Consider the following 20,917-nt stretch of genomic DNA (forward strand, 5'->3'; position numbering starts at 1 on the left):
CTGTATTTTCATTATCACTTTATTGTGGGGAGACCTTTTGTGTTCTTTCCACCTCCTTTTTGAGGTTTTTAAATGTTTTTATTCATTTTCTGTGAACCAATAGAATTAATTTGATATGTCTACACATCTGCTTTTCTCTCTCTGTATTACTCATTTGCTTTCAGATGTGATTATTTTCTGCTTACTATGCTCCCGCCTTTTTTCTGTAAACTAATTGTCTTTGGAAATAGTAACAAAATACTTAAACCATAAGTTAAGTATGTATGTATGTATGTATGTATGTATGTATTAATAAATACATGTTATTTATGTTATATAATATGAGCTACAATATTTAATAGTTTTGTTGTTTTAGTGTTTTTTACATTAGTTCTTGTCTTTTGATATGAGCATATACTTGAAGTAATGTGAAATTGTAAAAACTATTAAAAGAATGTTATATAATAATAAAAACTGTTGTATTGTAAAAGATGTTTTATAATCGTAATCATTAATTTGATATGTTAAAGGAAATGTGCCATCAAAATCAAGCATGATAAACCAGGGGCATTTACTCATAGATCCAGGCACACTGACTGCAGTAATCTTCTTATATTTATATACCGTATTTTCCGGGCCATTAGGCGCACCGGAATATAAGGCGCATCAGTCCGATGCGCCTTATATATGTAATAATTCCATATATAAGGCGCATCGGACTATAAGGCGCAGGGTCTGGGGGCGTGGCGGAGGTCCGGGGGCGGAGCGGAGACCCGACGGGACGAGACGCGACGCGACGCCGAGACGCGGAATGCGGGGAAGGTGAGCGGGGAAGGTGAGGGGGAGGTGGAGAATGGCATACTTACATAGGTCCCCGCTACCGGAGACAGCAGAACTACAGCGGGAACTGCAGACCGACGTGGCAGAAGTTGTTCGTGCCGCGTGGTCTGCAGTTCCCGCTGGAGATCTGCTGTCTCCGGTAGCGGGGACCTATGTAAGTAGGGTCCGCTGCCCTCCTATAGGGCGCACCGGACTATAAGACGCACTTTGGATTTCCAAGGAAATCCAAGGCTTTTATGTGCGCCTTATAGTCCGGAAAATACGGTATATCTTATATCTTCTTATATCCATGGCCTCCTTCCTTCTAAATTTAACTTCTAAAATTATTCAAATGAGCTAGAAGTGCTCTGAGGGGTGTTACCAGATCAGATGGATTTTTTACCCAAGAATTTGCTGAGTTATATAAATGTTATACTTTTGCATCTCTTATCCTTTGTTTACTCTGTGTGGTCTTGGGACATAAATCGCATGGTTGCTTTGAAGTGGCTTGTCCCTTATTAACACTAAGGTTACCAGACATGTATTATGCATGATTTTTCTGCACAGATTTGCATATTACAGTAGTATTAAAAGTGAAAGTGATTTGCAAAACGTAATGTACTCTCATGAAAATTCTTCTGCATTAATTAATGAATGATGCCACTTTTCTCCCATGACACTTTTATGTGTGTGGTTTTCTGCATTGATCTAAGGGCTTCTGATTATCTGCAAGAAATCTGCTTGCTAACAAATGTTATATTAATGCAGTTTCCATGCTGATTTTCACCAAAAATACACCAGATCAGGCACCAGATTAGAAGTTGAAACAAACTATAATGGTTAGATAATCCTAGGACCACTTGTCGGTCGGACCTATAGTTTCTATAATTTTATTTCCAAATGTTGCAGTGAAGCAACAAATAAGGGTCCTTTTGACCTATAAAAATTAACTTTTACTTCATTACTATATAAAATAGATCAAGTGAGATCTATGACATTTGTGTAAGCTCTTAAGTGAAAAGACTCTTTTTAAAACCAGTGGTGGGTGTAGAGGTACACAGGGATTTTAAGTAAACTGATATAGTAGTAAGGCGAGCTAGTATGTTGGTGTGGTTATGTTTTTATATTTATTTCAAAGAGGTGTTGGCAATTGTGGGGTGCTGTGCCCCTGTATGTAACCTTAAATTATGATAGACCTCTAGCTGGGGCTCATGTAGAGGTTTTTGTATGGAGGTGCTGTGTAACGGTAAATTGCACTTTTTGTCCTCAAGACTAGGACTCGTGTATGCATTCACAATCAGCGAATATTGGACTTTAATAATACTTAAAGGTTTTATTTTTTTAATTTAAGTGGGCTCTTTCTTGCAATACATTGTTTGTGTATAGGAGAAATAATCATTCAATAATCACCAAGAGACTGGGGAGAAGCTGCATGTGTGTTGTAGTGTTACTTATAGTAATAATAATGCTATATCCTTATTTATTATTAGGTAATGTCCTTGCATAGTAGAGAACGGTCCAATAACTGGAAGGGGCAACAGTGATATAGGACATAATTGCGGCAGAGTAGGGTCACATAAGGTTCATATGCTTATTACATATTGATTTCTTCATTGGGAAATATTCTTTGTGAATGAGGAACAGTACTCCTACACTAGCAATATAATAAAATTAAACTGTATCATCATTTTATGTTGGTTCATGTTTTTTGAACATTAATTTGTTAAAGGTACAGAACTATTTTATTTTTTGGAGAGGAGTCTGTTTCATAAAGTTAAACAAAATGTTGGTTTATCGCAGCAGGTCTTCTAAAACCACACAAGAACCTATACTTACCTCTCCCTTTCCATCTCTTCCTGCACGCTGCAGCCTGCCATTGGCTGAAAAGCTGTCTGGCTGTTGCCTATTTTAGGATCTTGTGGTGAATGACTGCAGACATCAGGGGAGATGTATCAATGAGTCATTCTTTAGGCCGGTGCAGAGTAGAACTAGTTCTTCTTCTTTGCTGCACCACTTCGGAGTTACCACATAGCTGCCCATGTGGCTAGGATCCTTGACTGTTGTGGTTACACTACACTAAAGTTGTGGCCCTGTCTGGAGCAGTCCTTTACCCCTCTGCCTTGTCCTTTACCCCTCTGCCTTGTGTCTCAGCCTTGACTCGCACAAAACACTGAAGGGATACCTCATTGATTGCTCAGGGCTTAGTTGTTGTCAAATGGAGATGTCTCCTGCCCTTAAAATCACTTTTTTACCTATTCTTGGGCACCCAGACATCACCCCAGGATGTCAGGATCTTGTGAGGGCTGGAAAGTACAGAGCTTAGGATTTCCTGGAGAATTTGATTTGGCTCACTACATTCGCTGCTGGGGATTATATAGGTGAGAAGAGAACCAATCAACTGGGGCATTAATTGACATCTTTGCCCCCTGGTTTACAATTCTCTAGGAATAAGCCTTTGAAAGCTTGTGCTTTGCTTCTGTGAACCTTTGTCACAATCTATCTCTACCTTACTATTGCTTGCAAACTATCCCAGACGATCCAAATCCTTTATATCTCACCCACTGGGAATGTGACCTGACCATTGCCTTGGCACCTGAACAGAAGGTGGGGACATCGGGCTTGCTTTGTGTTTTTCTTTTGCATTCATAAAATGACGGGAGGGCAAAAGGTGTATGGAAGTATGTTTTTTTAATCTTATGCTACTCATTGTTATTATAAATAGTGATAGAAGTTAACCATTGATTGTTTTTTTTCCTAACTGAATGTTAAGTGATGAGGACTGCTTTCCTACTTGTTGTCTGCCTCTTTTGTCAATAAAGTGTATTATTAAAAATTTTAATAAAAATAGCAATTCATAGCTTGCTGTAGTACAGTGTTAAATATTCTGGCGCATGGGCTATTTCTGTCTAGTCAAGTTACCAAGGACACGTCCCTTTTTTTAAGAAGTTAGAAAACAGCCTAAAAATGATCTAGAACCTTCAGTAAATGTGGTACACCGCATTACAGGTGCAAATAACTCTAGTTTTAAAGGTCGATAGATCCCCTAGATCATAGTTTTTCTCAGGTTGTTTGCCAACTTGCACCTCTGAAATCTTGAGAATGGTGACCATTAAAGTACATGGATTGAGCTTTGCATATGAGTGGCCATGTTTCCATATAATCTCAGCCTGATAAAGCGCAACAGGTGCCTCAACAGGCCAGTATGTGGAGGGACTGTTCCAGTGGTGTGGGTCTCAGTATGACTACAGTGATAAAGGTACAGATTTCAGTGGTGTAAGTCCTGAATTGGCTCTGAGAACATCTATGGATCACTCACATCCCTCTTGACTACTATTGCTGTATCAACTAGCAAATAGAATATGAACCAGTAAACAGTATGTATGCTTGCACTGCTGGTTCTCCAGCCCCACAACACATCACAATGACTCCAGATATGTCTCTAGGTGGCTCATTCTGCAGAGATGATTCATACTTGCAGTTAGCTGGGTCTAACTGCAGGTATGAATCGTCTCTGCAGAATGAGCCACCTAGAGACATATCTGGAGTCATAGTCCATAACAACATAAACATGTCAATAATTAGTGGGACATTATTATTTATAAAAGAAGGTCGTAGATCAGTGGTGACGATTTATCAGAATGCATGCCCAAATTGCAACCCAAACCCACTTCTTAATCACAAAATGCCAACACAGCAATTTAAGCAGTAACTTGTTGCTCCCTGCCCTGACACAGCTTTCAACTGTATCAACATCCTTAGGACACCAAGAGCATTGAAAGAAATAGGAGAAATTTGGATTATCACTGTAGCTTTCCTCCCGGGTCTCTTGAGCAGGAAGAATGAAAGGGTCTGGAGAGAGGGCTCTGATGATAATCTAGCTATGTCTACACATCCTCACTCCTTCTGCAGTCCCAGGCAGCCAAGGATGTATCACTTTAAAGGAAACCTACCACTTGTAGTGGCAGGTTTCCGATGGCAATACCGGGCACCAGCTCAGGGTGAGCTGGTGCCGGAGCTTATTTTAGTTAGTGTTTTAAACCGCGGTATCGCGGTTTAAAGCACTTTTTAAACTTTATAGCCGGCGCAGGCAGGTACGCGCTCGGCGCTTACCTTGCACGCGGCTACATAGGAAGTGAATGAGAACCGCGTGCACGGTAAGCGCCGAGCGCGTACCTGCCTGCGCCGGCTATAACGTTTAAAAAGTGTTTTAAACCGCGATACTGCGGTTTAAAACACTAACTAAAATAAGCTCCGGCACCAGCTCACCCTGAGCTGGTGCCCGGTATTTCCATCGGAAACCTGCCACTACAAGTGGTAGGTTTCCTTTAAAATACTGTAATACTGATTACAGCACTTCCTGGGCTGGTTGAGACAGCAGGAGGAGGCAATGAGACCTGTCTGGTGAACTCCATGGTGGAAAAACAGCCTGGATGCAGGGACAGAAGGCTATAAGCACAACCTCTGGAACCTCTGCAGGTTCTGAAACACTGCCATAGTGCAATCGCCTAACAAGAGGCTTATGCACTTTGCCACTAGTATTCTTTTCTACTTTTGCACATAATCCCTTTTACTAAATAACACAAAAGTAATGGAGTACAAAGGATTATACCTCCCCAAAAATGAAAAATAGTTTAATCAGTATGAATTAAAGTTTGTTAAACCTAAGATTTAAAGAAGCCTTTATTTATCTTGTTTATTACATATAAAACAATACTTATGTAAAAATCCTGTTTAGGCTTACTGGGTGAGGATCCCAGCATTGTTTTACCAACCTGATATTTGCCCCCATTTGGGGATATATTGTTAGGGGGGGTTCAATAGAGTCTAGGCATATGGCATCCTCTTATGATCTTGAGGAACCTCTTCTCTATCTCAATGACCATCATTGCCAGTTAATCTTATTGGAGAAACTTGATTACCATATGCTTCACTAATTCTCGGATTGAACATGCCTGCTTATTCCAACTGACTCTGAATGTTGTGTGTTGCTGTGCGCAATATTGTATTATACGCCTGTCTATCTTTATAGAGGCTAACAGCTGGGAAGGACTTCTCAAACTAATACCTTGAACTAACTTTATCAGAGGGCTATATATATCTATGTGATACATCATCTAGACTAACCACGGTAAAAGCGACCTGGTGTCAGAGCTTAACTAATCAGGCAAAAGCTACATTCACTATAGAATCGCTAGAAGTGCTTGGTCGCTCCCTGGACCTTATATCTTGGCCAAACTTGGACTGGTTCGGCTGCTATAACTGTTTATTAATATTTCTAGCTAAAATCTGATCAAAGGACTTATTGATGTAGAATTGATGTACGCTGAGTCCCTCAATCCCGTTGTCTGTTATTGGATCTTGGCTAGTGGCTATTTGTTACACTGCCCAATACTAACAGCCGTAAACGCTTTCTGGAGTTAACGCTTAATTAACCCAAACAGGGCTTTTTCTGATATATAACCACTGGACTTGCTTTATCGTTTTTTGGACGTATCATTTCTGTTGAATCGGGATTGGTCTCCTTGTCATAATTGTTCATTTTGCATAGTGTCAATATTTCTAGCGAACCTCATTGTTTCCCAAACTTAACATCCCTGCTGATCTTGGATTGGTTTGCCTGTCATAACTGTTCACCCTGCTTAGAGTCAATATTGTCAGCCAAAAAATTGATAGAAGCATCTATTGATGTGGAATTGAAGCATTTTGGGACCCTCAACTTAGGTATTCGCTATTATATCTTGGCCCGACGCAGGGGTTATATACAGTTATTTGCTATACCACTCAAGATCAACAGTCGCTCCTAGGAGCTAGGGCCCAATCAACCCAATTTGGGCTATTTCTGCTAGATAATTGCTCAATTTATTTTACTGTTTCTTGGATTCAATATTTCTGCTGACCCGAGACCGGCTTGTTTATTATATTTGCTTATTTTGCAGAGTGTTAATATCTCCAGCTAAATGTGACTGAAGTAATTGTTGTTTGGTTTACTAACTTTGTTTAAAAATGTATTTTATGTCTGAGCTCAGTGGTCAAATATAGCTACTATTTACTTAGATCTTTGATTGTCGGGGCCACTGGATCGGCCCAACTCTTAAAGGGTTAACATTGACAGTAATCAGTATAACGGTTTAAATACAGCTATAGAATAAAATGCCTCCTAAAAACTGTAAATCGGCAGGAGGGGTCTCTCCAAAGGAAGCAAAAGATAGGGTGGGGTCTAAGTCAGAGACATCTGCTAAAATAGATAAGTTGTGGAGCTCTCCAGCTACCAAAACTAGACAAACTACAAAGTCAGCTCAAGGGGACCCGCAAATGGTGGCAGAAATAATAGAGGCCCATGCTGGGGGTAGCTCAGAAATCCCAATAGCGGGAGGGGATGTTAACCCCATATTATCAGAAATTCTAAATACTGTCCAAAAAACAGGGGCGACAGTAGAAGAATTAGTGGCTCAAGTTGGGACTCTTACATTAGAAACAGGCTCAATAAAGGAAGAGATGACCAAGATCCGAGAAAAAAATATCAAGCACGGTCGCTCAAGTAAAAGCTTTAGAGATGAAAACTAAAGGGATAAAAAAATAATTCTCAGGTATTCTCAGGGAGAACAAAGTCTTGAAAGAAAGATTAACGGATCTGGAAGACAGGTCCTGACACTCCAATGTTCGTATACTAGGGATACCTGAGGAAATTGGTACAGAGGGGCTGGAGTTGGTTGAGCTAATGGGCCAAGTTTCGCTTTCTAAAATATTTGCAATAGAGAGAGCCCACCGTATACCCAGTAAAAAACCCCCACCTGGTGCCCTTCCCCGAGCCATTCTTGCTAAACTACTCTGTTTTCAGGACAGAGAGGCAATTATTAGATTTTCCTGCGACAACCAAGAAATCACCTATAAGGGCCTGAATGACCGGTTGAAAAGATGCATGGTGGAGGATGTAGTTACTCGGCATTTGCCGGGAATAATTTGCTTAACAGAAACCCACTTTGAGTCATCGGGATGGCTAAATAAAAGATGGGCAGCGATCAGGCTACATGCATACGGCTCCGGATATTCAAGGGGGGGTTTCGGTTCTGGTGCATAATAAGGTGAATATTAAGATTATCTCTACAAAAATAGACAAAAGGGGTAGATTTATTTTTATTTTTTGTGATCTTTATAAAATCAGATGTATCCTTACATTCATTTATATCCCCCCTCCATTTTCATACGAAGTTCTACACCTGTTAATTCAATTCAGTTTGGATAAACAGGATTGTCCGATTTTGGTCCTAGGAGATTTTAATGTGTGTATGGATAATGCGCTGGATAGATTGAACATGAAAGGACTTAATGCAGTGTCAGGGAAAACAGGATTGAAGGATTTCTGTGATGAATGGAATTTTAGAGACGTTTGGCGGGTAAAATATCAGGAGAAGAAAGCTTACTCCTGCTTAAGCCGTACGTATTCTACACTCTCCAGGATTGACCTCTGTTTAGCGATTGATAAATTCTTATTATACATCAAGAAGATGAAATATGAATCAATAGTGATTTCCGATCACACGCTAATTAATTTACTGGTGAACATGGCAGAAAGGGCAACTGGAGAGGGGTTTCGACCTTATCGGCTGAACCCTCACTGGTTAACAATCCTGGACAGTGCGGAAAAGATGTCAACCCTGAATTTATTTGCTCAAAAAAAAGCCCAACATAAACATTTTTTTTCTGGCCAAAGGAACTTCTCAGAAGGGGGAAGATCTGGGAAACTCCTAGCAGCCAAAGCATTTAAGGTCAGACAAAGAGAGGGAATTTTTCTCATCCGAAATCAGGAGGGTAGGACCACTCAGGAACAAGGTGAGATTCTGGAATTATTTCGCAAATTTTACTCCTCCCTATATCAATCAGATGCCAATTATACCGAGATGGAGCTGGATGACTTCCTCGACTCCATCCCCCTCCCTAGTCTCCCAGAGGAGACCTTTTCCATTCTATAAAAAATTAAATAAGGTATTGATTCCCATCTTAGTGCAGGTGTTTTCTGCAATATTTGAGAATTCCCATGTTACAGACTCAATGACTGAGGCATCTATAGTTGTATTTCTGAAAAAAGGCAAAGGACTCATTAGATATGGGGTCGTATAGACCCATTTCCCTAATTAACTGTGATATAAAAATCTTGGCCAAAGTTTTGGCCACGAGACTAAAAGAAGTGATTGAGGATATTGTGCATCCAGATCAAAACGGGTTTATCCCGGACAGGGGCACAGATTATAATTTACGCAGGCTCTTTTCGGATATACAGCAGGGAAAAGGGGAGGGCCGCTCCATCCTGTCGCTAGACGCTGTTAAAGCCTTTGACAGGGTGGAGTGGCGATTTCTCTGGTAAGTTTTGGACAGGTTTGGCCTGGGAGCAAAATTTATTAAGTGGGTCCGCACCTTATATGACAGGCGGAATGGATTAAGGGGTGGGGAAGTGGGGGCAAGAAGGACAAGATATCATTGTATGCCTATGATATCCTAATGACCATCCAAACCCCAGAAAAAATACTAAAAGAGGTCTTTTGCCTCGTCTCAAAATTTGGACAGTTCTCAGGATTAAAAATCAATTGGGAATAAACAGTACTACTCCCACTGGATGGAGAAATAACTGACCTTGGAATGCAAGTAGAGGTATTGCATAAAGAGGATGCTATTAAATATTTAGGAGTTATGGTTACATCTGATATGAGCAAATATGTGGACCTGAATATTACACCAATAGTGGAAAAAATCTGGCATAACATCACCAACTGGCTTAGAATGCCCTTCTCAAGAGCAGATAGGGTCAGATTGATAAAGATGTTTTTACTCCCACAACTATTATATCCATTAACGGTCTGCCCAGTCTGGATCCCTAAAAAATAGTTCAAAGTAATAGACTATTTTTTGAGTGAACTGATTTGGGGAAAAAAAAAGGGCTAGGATGAAATTTACCAATACCTGTAAGACAGTAGAACAAGGGGGAATGGGAATCCCATGGATCTTTGGTTACTATATAGGAGCCCAATTAAAAAAATTTTTTTAATTGTGATGCGTATCATAGGTTAGTTAGTTTTAGTGTAGGAACTAGGGACTCAATTTTCACATTATTAGAGAGTGGGCAACTTATACAGGGACGAAATAGAGGTATGTATATTGCAAGGTTGTTGAATAAAGTTTGGATGGCACTGAAAGAGCCCAAATTGGGACAATTTTAATTTTGAAAAATTCAGATCAATCGCGGAGACGGATGTCTGGAGACAGAGGGGATTGAACTCATTGGCACAATATGCTCAGAAACACGTATGTTAAGTTTAGAAGAAATGCAAATACAATTTTGGTAATAGGGATAATGGTTTTTTCTTTAAATATTCTCAATTATATTATGCTTATATAAGATCGGGTGATAGGAGTAGATTTAAAATAGAGAAAAATAAGTGTATCGAGTTTCTGAGAAACTCTTTAGTCACTAAGAAAATCACATCACAACTATATAAAATGATACTGCATGGATGGGCTGAAAGGGAAATAATACCCTCGAGTAAAAAATGGGAAAAGGTAATTGGTAATATGTCTAAGGAATTTTGGAAAAAAAATTTATAAAGGAATTATATCTTCATCTATTTCTTGGAATCATAGAATGACCCAGTTTAACTTTGTACATCAATTATATTATACCCCTAAAGCATTACATGATATGAATTTGAGGGAAAACTCTACTTGTCAACGTTGTTTGGCAGAGGAAGCGGATTTTGTACATGTAGCCTGGTCCTGCCCTGAGCTAGGGGACTTTTGGGGACAAGTTTTTCATTTTGTGGAAAAAGAACTGCTGACATCTCTCCCCTGTTCACCCCAAGTTGCTATTTTAGGTGTCTATGCATTAAATTGTCAGGAAACAGGTAAAAACGGGTGATCAGTAAGATCCTGCTGTTGGCAAGACTGGGAATAGCCAGAAAATGGGGTAGTACGCAACCCCCCACTTTTATGGAATGGATTGAAATGATTAGAAAAGTTAAAGCGTGGGAAAGAATCAGCTATTTGAGAAGGGGATGTCTCTATACGTGGAAATAAATCTGGTTGGTAGGAGGGAAAAGTTTCAAGAACTATAAGAGATACAAAGGATAGTCTTGTGGTCCCCCTTTTTTTTCTTCTTCTTCTTCCCCCTTACTTTCTGCTCTCTAACGGGTGGGCAAAGGTGGGTATGGGTTGGGGGGAGGGAGGGGTTGGGTGAAAAAAAACTATGTTGTTAAGCTTTGTAAAAGAGTTGTATTATATGTGAACTCTAGATATGTATGTTTTTATCTTTTGTATATTGAAGGAAAAAATAAAATAAATTAAAAAAAAAAATCCTAATCCAATGCATGCACAATGTTTAATAAGGTGTACAGTTCATAGATAATAATCAATTTTTCTCATTCATTTTCTCTCACAAATGATTCATAATTTATAGTGGGCAAACACATTAAAAATTATGGAAGCGAGCAATACATACACAATAATATCCTATAAAAACACACTCCATACGAGGTCTTAGTAGCCAGAACTTCAAGGATTCCCTGTATTTTATATGTTCATTAAAGTTTTAAAATGTTTTTGATTAATTTTTTCCTCCTTTGTCCACCTTTTGGATGGATTGACATAGGTTTGTATACCAGAGAAAGGCTTATGTAGCTTCTATTATGAAGTCCTTAGCTGGCTGCTGAAGAGTGTTTAAGCTGGAATGTCTGTCGTCTCATCAGATTTCCCTAATGATAAATCATGTCTAATCATTTATCTAATTAGACTGTGTTGTTTTCTCTTTTTCAGGATTCCAGATTCAACGCGGAAGTCGACCAAATTACTGGGTACAAAACACAAAGTATTCTTTGTATGCCAATTAAGAACCACAGAGAAGAGGTAAGCCAGGCAAATTTACCCCAAATGTTTCTATTTCCTGAGCATTTAGGCTAACAAGGCAGACTAACACGGCCTGCTGTTATTTAATACATAAATAGTGTCTTTCACCAATGGATAGATTTATTGTAAATTTATAGTAACTCTTACAGTACCAGCATCTCTCACTAGAAGAAATAAATCGCCTGTAATTGAGTCTTCTGTCTGTATGTGTAATTGTAACTGCAGCCAAAGACTGCAATTCTTACAGAAATCTTACAGAACTATTCTCCTGACCCCACTAGGCTCAAGCTTGTGCTTCCATAATAGAGTACTGCTTTGCTGAGCCACCCCTAACAGGACACCATTGATATTGAGGCATATATAACGCTAAGATTATCACTTTTCATCACTTTTTATTACATCTTTTATTATTAGCAAAATGGCGAAAAAGTGTCATTTTTTGACTTTGGGCGATATTTTCCGTTACTTTGGGAATAACCGTTATTATATTTTAATGCATCAGGTATTTTGGTATGTGGCGATACCTAACGTGTTTATGATTTTTACTGTTTATTTATATTTGTATCAGTTCTAGGAAAAGGGGGGCGATTTGAATTTTTATTTATTTTTATTTATTTTTTTACAATTTTTCAGCCCCTCTAGGGTACTTTAACCCTAGGTTGTCTGATTGATCCTACCATATACTGCCATACTACAATATGGCAGTATATGGGAATTTTCCACATCATCTATTACTATTTGCAGATAGCACATTGTAATAGATTGGCTAAAATCAGGCAGGTGTGGAATTGCTTGGTAATATGCAAACTTTCAGTCATGAAAATTCACAGGTTATAGCAAAGGCACAGGTGCCGCTGTCACAAATGAGTTGTGAAAGCAAATGTGATGTTACCACAAACGCAATACAAATATAAAACGTAATGTAAAAGTCTAAATGACATTTATGGAAACATGACATTTACATGGTGTTAGTGCTAACATCACATTTATGTTTTCCTTACATTTGTGGGTACGTGGCATTTTCGTTGACATGGCAATTGGGTGGCGTTTTGCTAGAGGTTGCGTTTGCATTGAATTTACACTTAGGTTTTCATGCTGTTGGCATTTACTTTGTGTTTGGATAGTGATGGCATCACATTTATATCGCATTTGCGTTTTACATGGTGTTAATATGCTGTTTGAATTTAATTTACGGTTATGCAGTGTTTGCTTTTGTCCCATTTGCGTCATGTTGACGCTTATGTGGCATTTCCACTTACTTGGTGTTTGCATTGCGTTTTACGTATCCGTGTAGTTTGCATTTACGCTTATGTAGTGTTTGAGCATTGCATGGCATTTGCAGTGAGATTATGTGGAGTTTGTGTTACGTTTATGCTTCTGCAGAGTTTGTGTCACATTTACGCTTATGTAGCGTTTGTGTCACGTTTTCGCTTATGCGCCGTTTGTGTCACATTTATGCACATGGGCCATTTGCGTCATGTTTACGATTATGCAGCAAAACTAAAACTTGCAATAAAACTTGAAGGATGCTGCACAGAACCGAAGGTATCCCCCCTAAAGTTACTGTTGGAAATCTCCAAAATAGAATGCTGTACATAAAAATCAAACATTTTTACAACAATTTTAAGTGTATATCTCTGGTTCTGTGAAGCATCCATATTAAAGGGGGGATAGCTGTATATGAAGAGGTTAATTTTTTTGTAATAATAAACACATGAAGAAAGAAAGGTGCAAAAGCTATGGAAAGCCATGAAACCAGCTGAAATATTTTAGTAATTAGGTAGCAATCCTGCCACATCTCATAATGGGATGGGATGGTGAGATTGCTTAGTGATACCTGGTGGGCTTGCTATGTGACAGGGAAGGGGGTATCAGACATGAGGAAGGGGGTGCTACCTGATTGAGGAGGGAGTCAAGATTTAGGGAGCTTGCTGTCTGTGTTGGGAGGAACAGTAAAAAAAAAATTGTGCCTTTTAAGTTTTTGCCCAGGCAGCAGAGACATCTCTGATTTCGGCGTACACTTCTGCATGCCGCAGTATTTCTCGAAGTGAGGCTTTTGAACAGGGTAGTGCTGGTGGTCGGGGGTTTGTCGGGGGTTTATGCTTGGGCAAACTTGGCACTCAAATGATCTAATATTGACCTGACCTTAAATAAACAATCAAATCTGGGGTCATCTCTGGGTGGGCAAAGTGGGGCAGATTTATCAAACTGTCTGAAAGTCAGAATGTTTCTAGTTGCCCATGGCAACCAATTACAGCTCACCTTTCATTTTACCAGTGCATGAATAGTTTAAGGGGGAGCTGTGATTGGTTGCCATGGGCAGCTAGAAATATTCTGACTTTCAGACAGCTTGATAAATCTGCCCGAGTGTGTTGTCGGTGTAGTGCATAAACTTATGGATGGCTTCAAAGTGCAGCCTGCTCATTGCCATGTAGAACATCGGGTGTGGTACAGTATGTCTGTGCTCCAGTAGTCCCTGATTTATGGCTTCTTTACAATCCCCATTAGAAGTATTATGCCACAATACTTCTCCATCTCTGCTCCACTGACCGGGGTCCACCTTTGGGGTTGTGCATAAAATGAAGAGGGATTTTGTGCAATATGCTGTGCAGCGTAAAGATTGGTCTGGACTAAAATTAAATTCCACAGCTCCTCATAAAAAAAAAAAAAACTTTAAAAGTCCACAGCTCTGAGCCCTGCCATGTCAAATTTAGTTTGGCCCAAAAAGTTGGGGACCTAAAGGGTATAATTATCTGGGGCTACCCATGTGGGGTCAGTGGAAGCCCCGGACACTTCAATAGCAGAAGGCTAAGGCACTTCAATCGCAGAAGTCCCAGGCACAGGAACCTAAGAGCACCTTCTCGGGGGTCCTTCCACTTAACTGGAAGATGAGCAGGAGGATGATTATAGGTAAAAGGGGACATCATCCCCACTTGCTGACTCAGGGTCAGAGGCAAGCATGTTGTATGCCTCCAACACAGCGACATTGCACACAAAAAATAAGAATGTGCACCAGAAAAAAACTAGAGAACGTACACAAAAATTAGATCATGTGCACCCAACTACACAGATAAATAAAAATATGAAATAATGCGCAGCAAACCACACGGACAAGCCACACAGATGGCACACCAAAAAAAAATTAAATAATGTGCACCAAACCACACAGACAAGCTGCACAGATGGCACACAAAAACAAATTGATAATGCGCAGCAAACTACACGGACACACAGATGGCACACACAAAAAATAGGTGTATGGGAACACCTACGCGCACCTACGCGCTCTAGAAAAAAATAATACCAGGCACCAAAGAAAAAACCACGGGAGGGACCGATCCGATTGGTCGGGTGACGTCAGCAGGAGGTTCTCCTGCCTCCATCATGCGCGTCCCATCACGATGTCACCACGTCACGTCCGAGTATTAGTACGTCGCGGATTATTAAGGGGTTAATTTTCTATACAAGATACAAATGTATTTTTATGTGAACTTTGATTCATTTATTTCTTTGTTTTTAACAGACAAGTACTATGTGATACTATTCCGTAAATTTATTTGATTACCGTAATGTATTTTATTACATTGATTTCACTACTAGCCCCATTGTTACATTTTGTCTTCCCCATACTGTTGTAAATGTACTATGTATATACTGTACATGATTTCAATTTGTATTGTATTTCTTTGTATTACACCCTAATAAAAGAACGAGAACCATCTAATGGACCTGAAGAAGGGGATAATTTTTCCCCGAAATGCGTTGTCCTTTAAGTCACTATGTATTTAACAATAAATGTTTAAATAATTCTGATGAATATGTGTGTGAATATTATATTGTTCTACTACTCAAATAAGTAGCGTGAAGATTCCATCTGGTATCCCTTTACACTAAACTGGTATATTCGTACTGATTAGGAGGGGGAGGGAGGCGTTTCAATTTTTGCCTCAGGTTGCAAAAAGCGTAGAATCTGCCCTGTGTATCAGATGATAAGTATGAATAGCTGGCTGGCTACAGGCACTGCACAGCACTGGGGTTTATCATAGCCCCTCTATGTCGCTAGCCAGTTATACACAATTATTGCTTGCTGCATAGCTTTGGGGAATCTGCTTCCACCAGGGCCTTACTGAGGCTGCACTGCAAACTAACAGACCCGCCCACAGCACTGCAGTGTGACAAAGACTTCCCCTTCCTCCTGTGAAAGACTGCTAGAGACCTGTACTGTAGTCGGAGAAGGGAAAGAGGGCAGCCTGCCATGGAAATCAGCAGGACAGGACAAGAAGAAAGAAGAGGCATCAATGAAGATAAAGGGGGATAGATCAAGAGGCCCAATCTTCTTGATGTATCTGGCGGTGTGTTTATTTCTACGCCAGGCCAGAAATTTTCACTAGCATTTGTTGCATTATATGCACAACATTTTTAATGGGGCCGAAATCAGTTTGCCCTACCTGTTGTAAAAACAGATCTGCTGTGTACTGGGGAACCCATGATTGGGGCTCTAGGAACACCAAACATCAAGTGAACCTGATCTATGTATTTATCCTTAGGGTGCCGTCACACAATTGCGCTTTGACTCAGTTTTCAAAGCACAGGGGCAGGCCACGGCCAATCGCATATACATGTCTATGCAAACACATGCGATCGGCAACCAGCACCCGGTGTCTTGTATTGTCTAAATGCAAGACATCGGGGGCAAGTTACCAATCGCACGCGCTATCATAGAAATGCATATCAGCCACGGTGCGCCCCTGTCCATTTTTATTCTGTTTCAAAAAGGAGACCAAGGGCAATTGTGTGACGCACCCATAGAGTGTCCATTGTGTTGGACCTTGAGAAAAGTCTTTTGTATACATGTATTTTTCATCTGAAATTAAAAGCTCAGGCAAGTAAAGAGCCTCTTCCCCTTATGATATTCTTTGTTCCTGTATTGTTATCAGTATGTTTGCTCTCTTACCCATATTTGTGTACACTATGGAAAGTGATAGCTGTGTATGAATAAAAGATAAGGACAGTGTTTGAATACATATTTATGTAAGCACCAATAACATATGTGTCTCTATGGCTCTCAGTGGAGGAAATTATTCTTCTCTCATGGTGGTCACTCCTTAATTTACAAGAAGATATAAATGTAAATGCGGTTGTTTCCGCTGATCATCTGGACATATTAATATTTATTCAATATCTGAATGTTCCCCTGATGACTCCTTACATGCAAAGAAAATCTGCCACAGTTATGTTGACTTGTTCTCAAAGTAGCAGATGTTTGCATTAACACACTTGTGAAAGTCTAGCATTGCTTTTTATACAAGTACCCTTAGAGCTATAAGAGCTAGTGATGAAGGAGTTGTTCAGCACAGTTATCAGTTACTGAATATAAATCAATAGGCAAAATCTGGGACGTTAACAGGGGAGTCGGTGCCAAACACTTAGGGCAAAGAGAACTTCATAGTCTCATCAAACATAATTCTCATTTCTTGGACTAAGTTGTATATTTGCATCACAGTTTGCTTTTGGATAACACAAAATGCTAGCGTCTTATACAACTCTCCTAAATTCTCTCAAATAGGGAGGACACTGGTCTCCAGTAGAGAAGTACTGCTTCTCTGAAAAAATTTATTTTAGTCATAAAAAGATTTTATGAAATGAGAAGAACATCAAACATACAAATACAAATACACCCTTCCCCCTGAAGACTTCACAACACCAAACCTTACTTGTTTTCACGTGTAGTGTATTTTTTATTACCAAAACCAAAAGTAGTTTTATGTGAAATGAACAATATAAAGAAAGAACCTTTTTGTTCTCCATCTGACTGGATAACTTTCTGGCTCTGGCACAAACTGCAGCTTTTTTATTGAAAAATATATTGGGGCACATTTGCTAATAACAGTGCAAACTGCACTATGTACAGTTTGCCTGTGTAGTGTGCAAGGTGTGCCAGGTTCAGGATTTCTTGCACACGTTCTGCATGAATCTGGTGCCCTCTGCACTGCCCCGACAGAGTGCACCACTTTCATTTAGTGCACCTTAAACATGGGCCGTGCAACATACTTCTGTTGAATTTTGCATGTTAAATTTGGCACACGGTCCGACTGTAAGGGACTATAACCCTTGCTATTGTTGCAGTGATGTGCAGGCTTCTAGCTTCTGCTCACTGTCTCAGTGCGGCTTCTGTCTGGGAGTGAAGGTTGCACGATGCTGGCTCTAACAATCATGGCAGTCTGCCAGCCAGCTCCATAGGATGAAAGACAAGGCTGTATGGGGGAGGAGGTGTGTACCGCATGGAGACCAGTGACTGCACTGGGCAGAGGTTAGAGGCTGGTAATGAGGACAATAAATTATAAGACTTTATGTAGACTGTGCTTTGCTTCATACTTTTCTGATAAACCTTATGGCTCATTTCTCTTCAGTAGCAGTCATTTCTCTGAATGCAGTCTCTTCCTGCAGTTTGTGTACATCTGATCATTGAAATTACCTATAGCGATTTGATTTAAAGGAACAGGGATACCCATGGCTACCAAAAGTGACTGCAGTGAGCATTTGTAAAAGGTGCTGCATGAGGGATATAATGTAGATCAGATAAATGCTGAGATAAAGTGAACTCTCCTTCATACCTACCACATAAGAAAAGAAATTATCTGGAACCTTGTTATCACAGACTGGGCTGATATTATCATCTACTACCCAAACTAATATGCACATTTTACTTCCTGTCATGTGCATTGAGCAGGCAGGGAAATGTGGGTTAAGACAGTTTTCTTCTGCACCAGATTAACTACTGCATCTGATGCTGGGTGATTAACCTGGCGCAGTATAAGACTGGGAAGTCATATTTTGTACTTCCTAATTGAATTTTCTGGTGCGTTGACTGAATTTTCTGGTCCACTGGCTAGCCACACCTCCTAGTCACACATCTTTTGGGGCACTGTGGGTTGATCAGGTTGGCCTTTGGGGCACTGTGGCTGGCCTTGGGGCACTGTGGGGGCACTCTTTTTGCCCTTGGGGCAATGTGAGGGCACTCTGGCTGCCTTGGAGCATTGTGGGGGCACTCTGGCTGGCCTTGGGGCACTGTATGGCGATCAGGTTGACTTTGGGGTACTCTGGCTGGCCTTGGGGCACTCTTTTTGGCTTTGGGCAATGTGAGGGTACTTTGGCTGCCTTGTAGTATTGTGGGGGCACTCTGGTTGGCCTTGGGACACTGTGGGGCACTATGTCAGGTGTTGGGACACTCTGGCCTTTGGACACTGTGAGGGGTACTTTGACTATTGGCTGGTGTGGGGGCACATATTGACCATGGCGGTGTCTCAGGTTCTTTAAACAATATGTTTAGCTTTGTGGTTGCCCTCAAATAGCTGAATGTAAATGTAATACTGTATAAATGTAACTACTAAACAGTTGGAGTATTATACAGTAATAAAATTACATTCAGCCCTTTTATGGCAACCCACGAGGCCAATGTGCCCCCAGTACAAAATGAGTTTGACACCCCTGATTTAGAGGAACATAGAAGAAAGGATATTTAATCCATCCCTCACTAGAAAGATAGTCAATGCATAATGGGATTGATAGAAGAGCATAGCCAAATCTAAAAGCCTAGATCAGTGATGGATAACCTTTCAGAGACCAAGTGCCAGAAGTGCAATCCAAAACCCACTAATTGCAAAGTGCCAACATGGCAATTAAAACTCTAACTCACTGGCAACTTAAAACTGTCTGCTGTGTCACAACTTCCAATGGCATCCTGCATCCTGATACCGTTGAAAGGAGGAGCAATTCTGATTCTGTTTTTTTTACACTCTTCGTGTAATCCCATGCATCTCAGGATGTGGTGGTTTAAAATGCCACTAAGCACATCTTGCCATGTGCTGTGTAAGAAAGCAGGAGGACGTCTGAACCTGTGTGGGAATGGCCCAAATACCCATTCAGAGGGCTCCTGTAAAAAACCCATTCCGGATGGTATCCGATCAGGAGCTGAGCAAGATACAGACAGTAGGATGAGAGGTTCAAGGCACAAAATCTTGTTTTGCTGCAAGCTTTTCTGTCTCTACAGTGAAAAAAGCAAAGGCATTAAAATGAGTAGAATAGAAGTGGAGCTGTTTTTTTAGCTCTTATTTTTAATATTACTGAAATGATGTCATTTGGGAACCTACTGTGTCCAATCAACACATTTATCCCCAGTGATTTCCATTTTAGAAGAGATCCAAGCTTATGTTTTTCAAACACTGGGATAGTCAAAATATTCTATAGAACATGAGCCAAGATTAATGAACATGAACCTTGCTGTCTAAATAGTTTCTGAACTGGAGCAGAGCACTATGCTCATTTGTAAAACATCCTGTTCAGGCCCCTCTAGTGTCTCTTCTTGTAATTCTATGGTGTGTTATCAACCCTCATCTACAAATAGGGCTGACAGATACAAGACATTAGCTCCACTAAAACAAACATTACAAGCTACAGGAAGTAAAGAAAGAATGTAACAACCAAAATCTATAATTTCACAGGAAATCCATGTGATTTTATGTGCAGGAAAATAAGAAAAGCAAGTCCCAATGTATTTTGGAAGAAGAGAGTACAACATCTAAATTCTAATTTGACCATAAGGTTTTCATCAACTTCACTGCAGCGTTCATCTGACATATTTCTCTATTCTGTACTTCGGTCACTAAATTATCATTTGCCTTCTGCTGCTGTCAACTGCTTAGCCTCAAAAAGGGAAAGAAAAAAGCCTTACAAAAACAGGGGTTGAACTAAACTAACCTCAAGAGCCATAATGAGCAAGGAAAACAGTGACACTGCAAGGCTCATAACAGCCCAAAATATCTGTAATTGTTTATAATGAAATGTTAAGACAGGAGATAAAACTAGTTATTAGATATTAAACACGTCTTCTCTTTTCATCCATCTAGCACCTTGTATAAGTTGTATAAAGCCAAATTACATATCAATATTTTTGGTAAATTTGTAGACAGGACAAATGTTGAAACACCTTTAGCCAGAAATGTTTGACTGTGCTCTTTAAGTAACTCCTTTAGTAACAGTTTGTAAAATTTTTCTTTGCAGGCTTGACTGTTCTCTTGGCTTTAGTTGCATAGGCAGATATCAACTATTTCATGGCCGCTATCGTCAGCCATATTAACTTTTAAAGAGGTTGTCCACTTGAAGCAAATTTCAAAAAATAGCAGCCAGGGACTCCTTGCATCATATATCAATATGATCAAAAGGATTCTCA

At 40.0% G+C, this 20,917-nt stretch overlaps 1 protein-coding gene across 7 annotated transcripts in view; it reads left to right on the top strand.

Moving 5' to 3' along the window:
• The window catches only part of PDE5A (phosphodiesterase 5A), a 208,779-nt gene that overhangs the window by 92,866 nt on the left and 94,996 nt on the right, over positions 1 to 20,917 (top strand). For all 7 annotated transcript variants that reach the window (XM_072119190.1, XM_072119184.1, XM_072119188.1 and 4 more), the window contains exon 3: positions 11,599 to 11,688. In XM_072119190.1, coding sequence (XP_071975291.1) covers positions 11,599 to 11,688 — 90 coding nt within the window. The remainder of the gene's footprint in view (positions 1 to 11,598; positions 11,689 to 20,917) is intronic.

Source organism: Engystomops pustulosus, chromosome 1 (genome assembly GCF_040894005.1).
Source record: "Engystomops pustulosus chromosome 1, aEngPut4.maternal, whole genome shotgun sequence".
NCBI classification, from domain to species: Eukaryota; Metazoa; Chordata; class Amphibia; order Anura; family Leptodactylidae; genus Engystomops; species Engystomops pustulosus.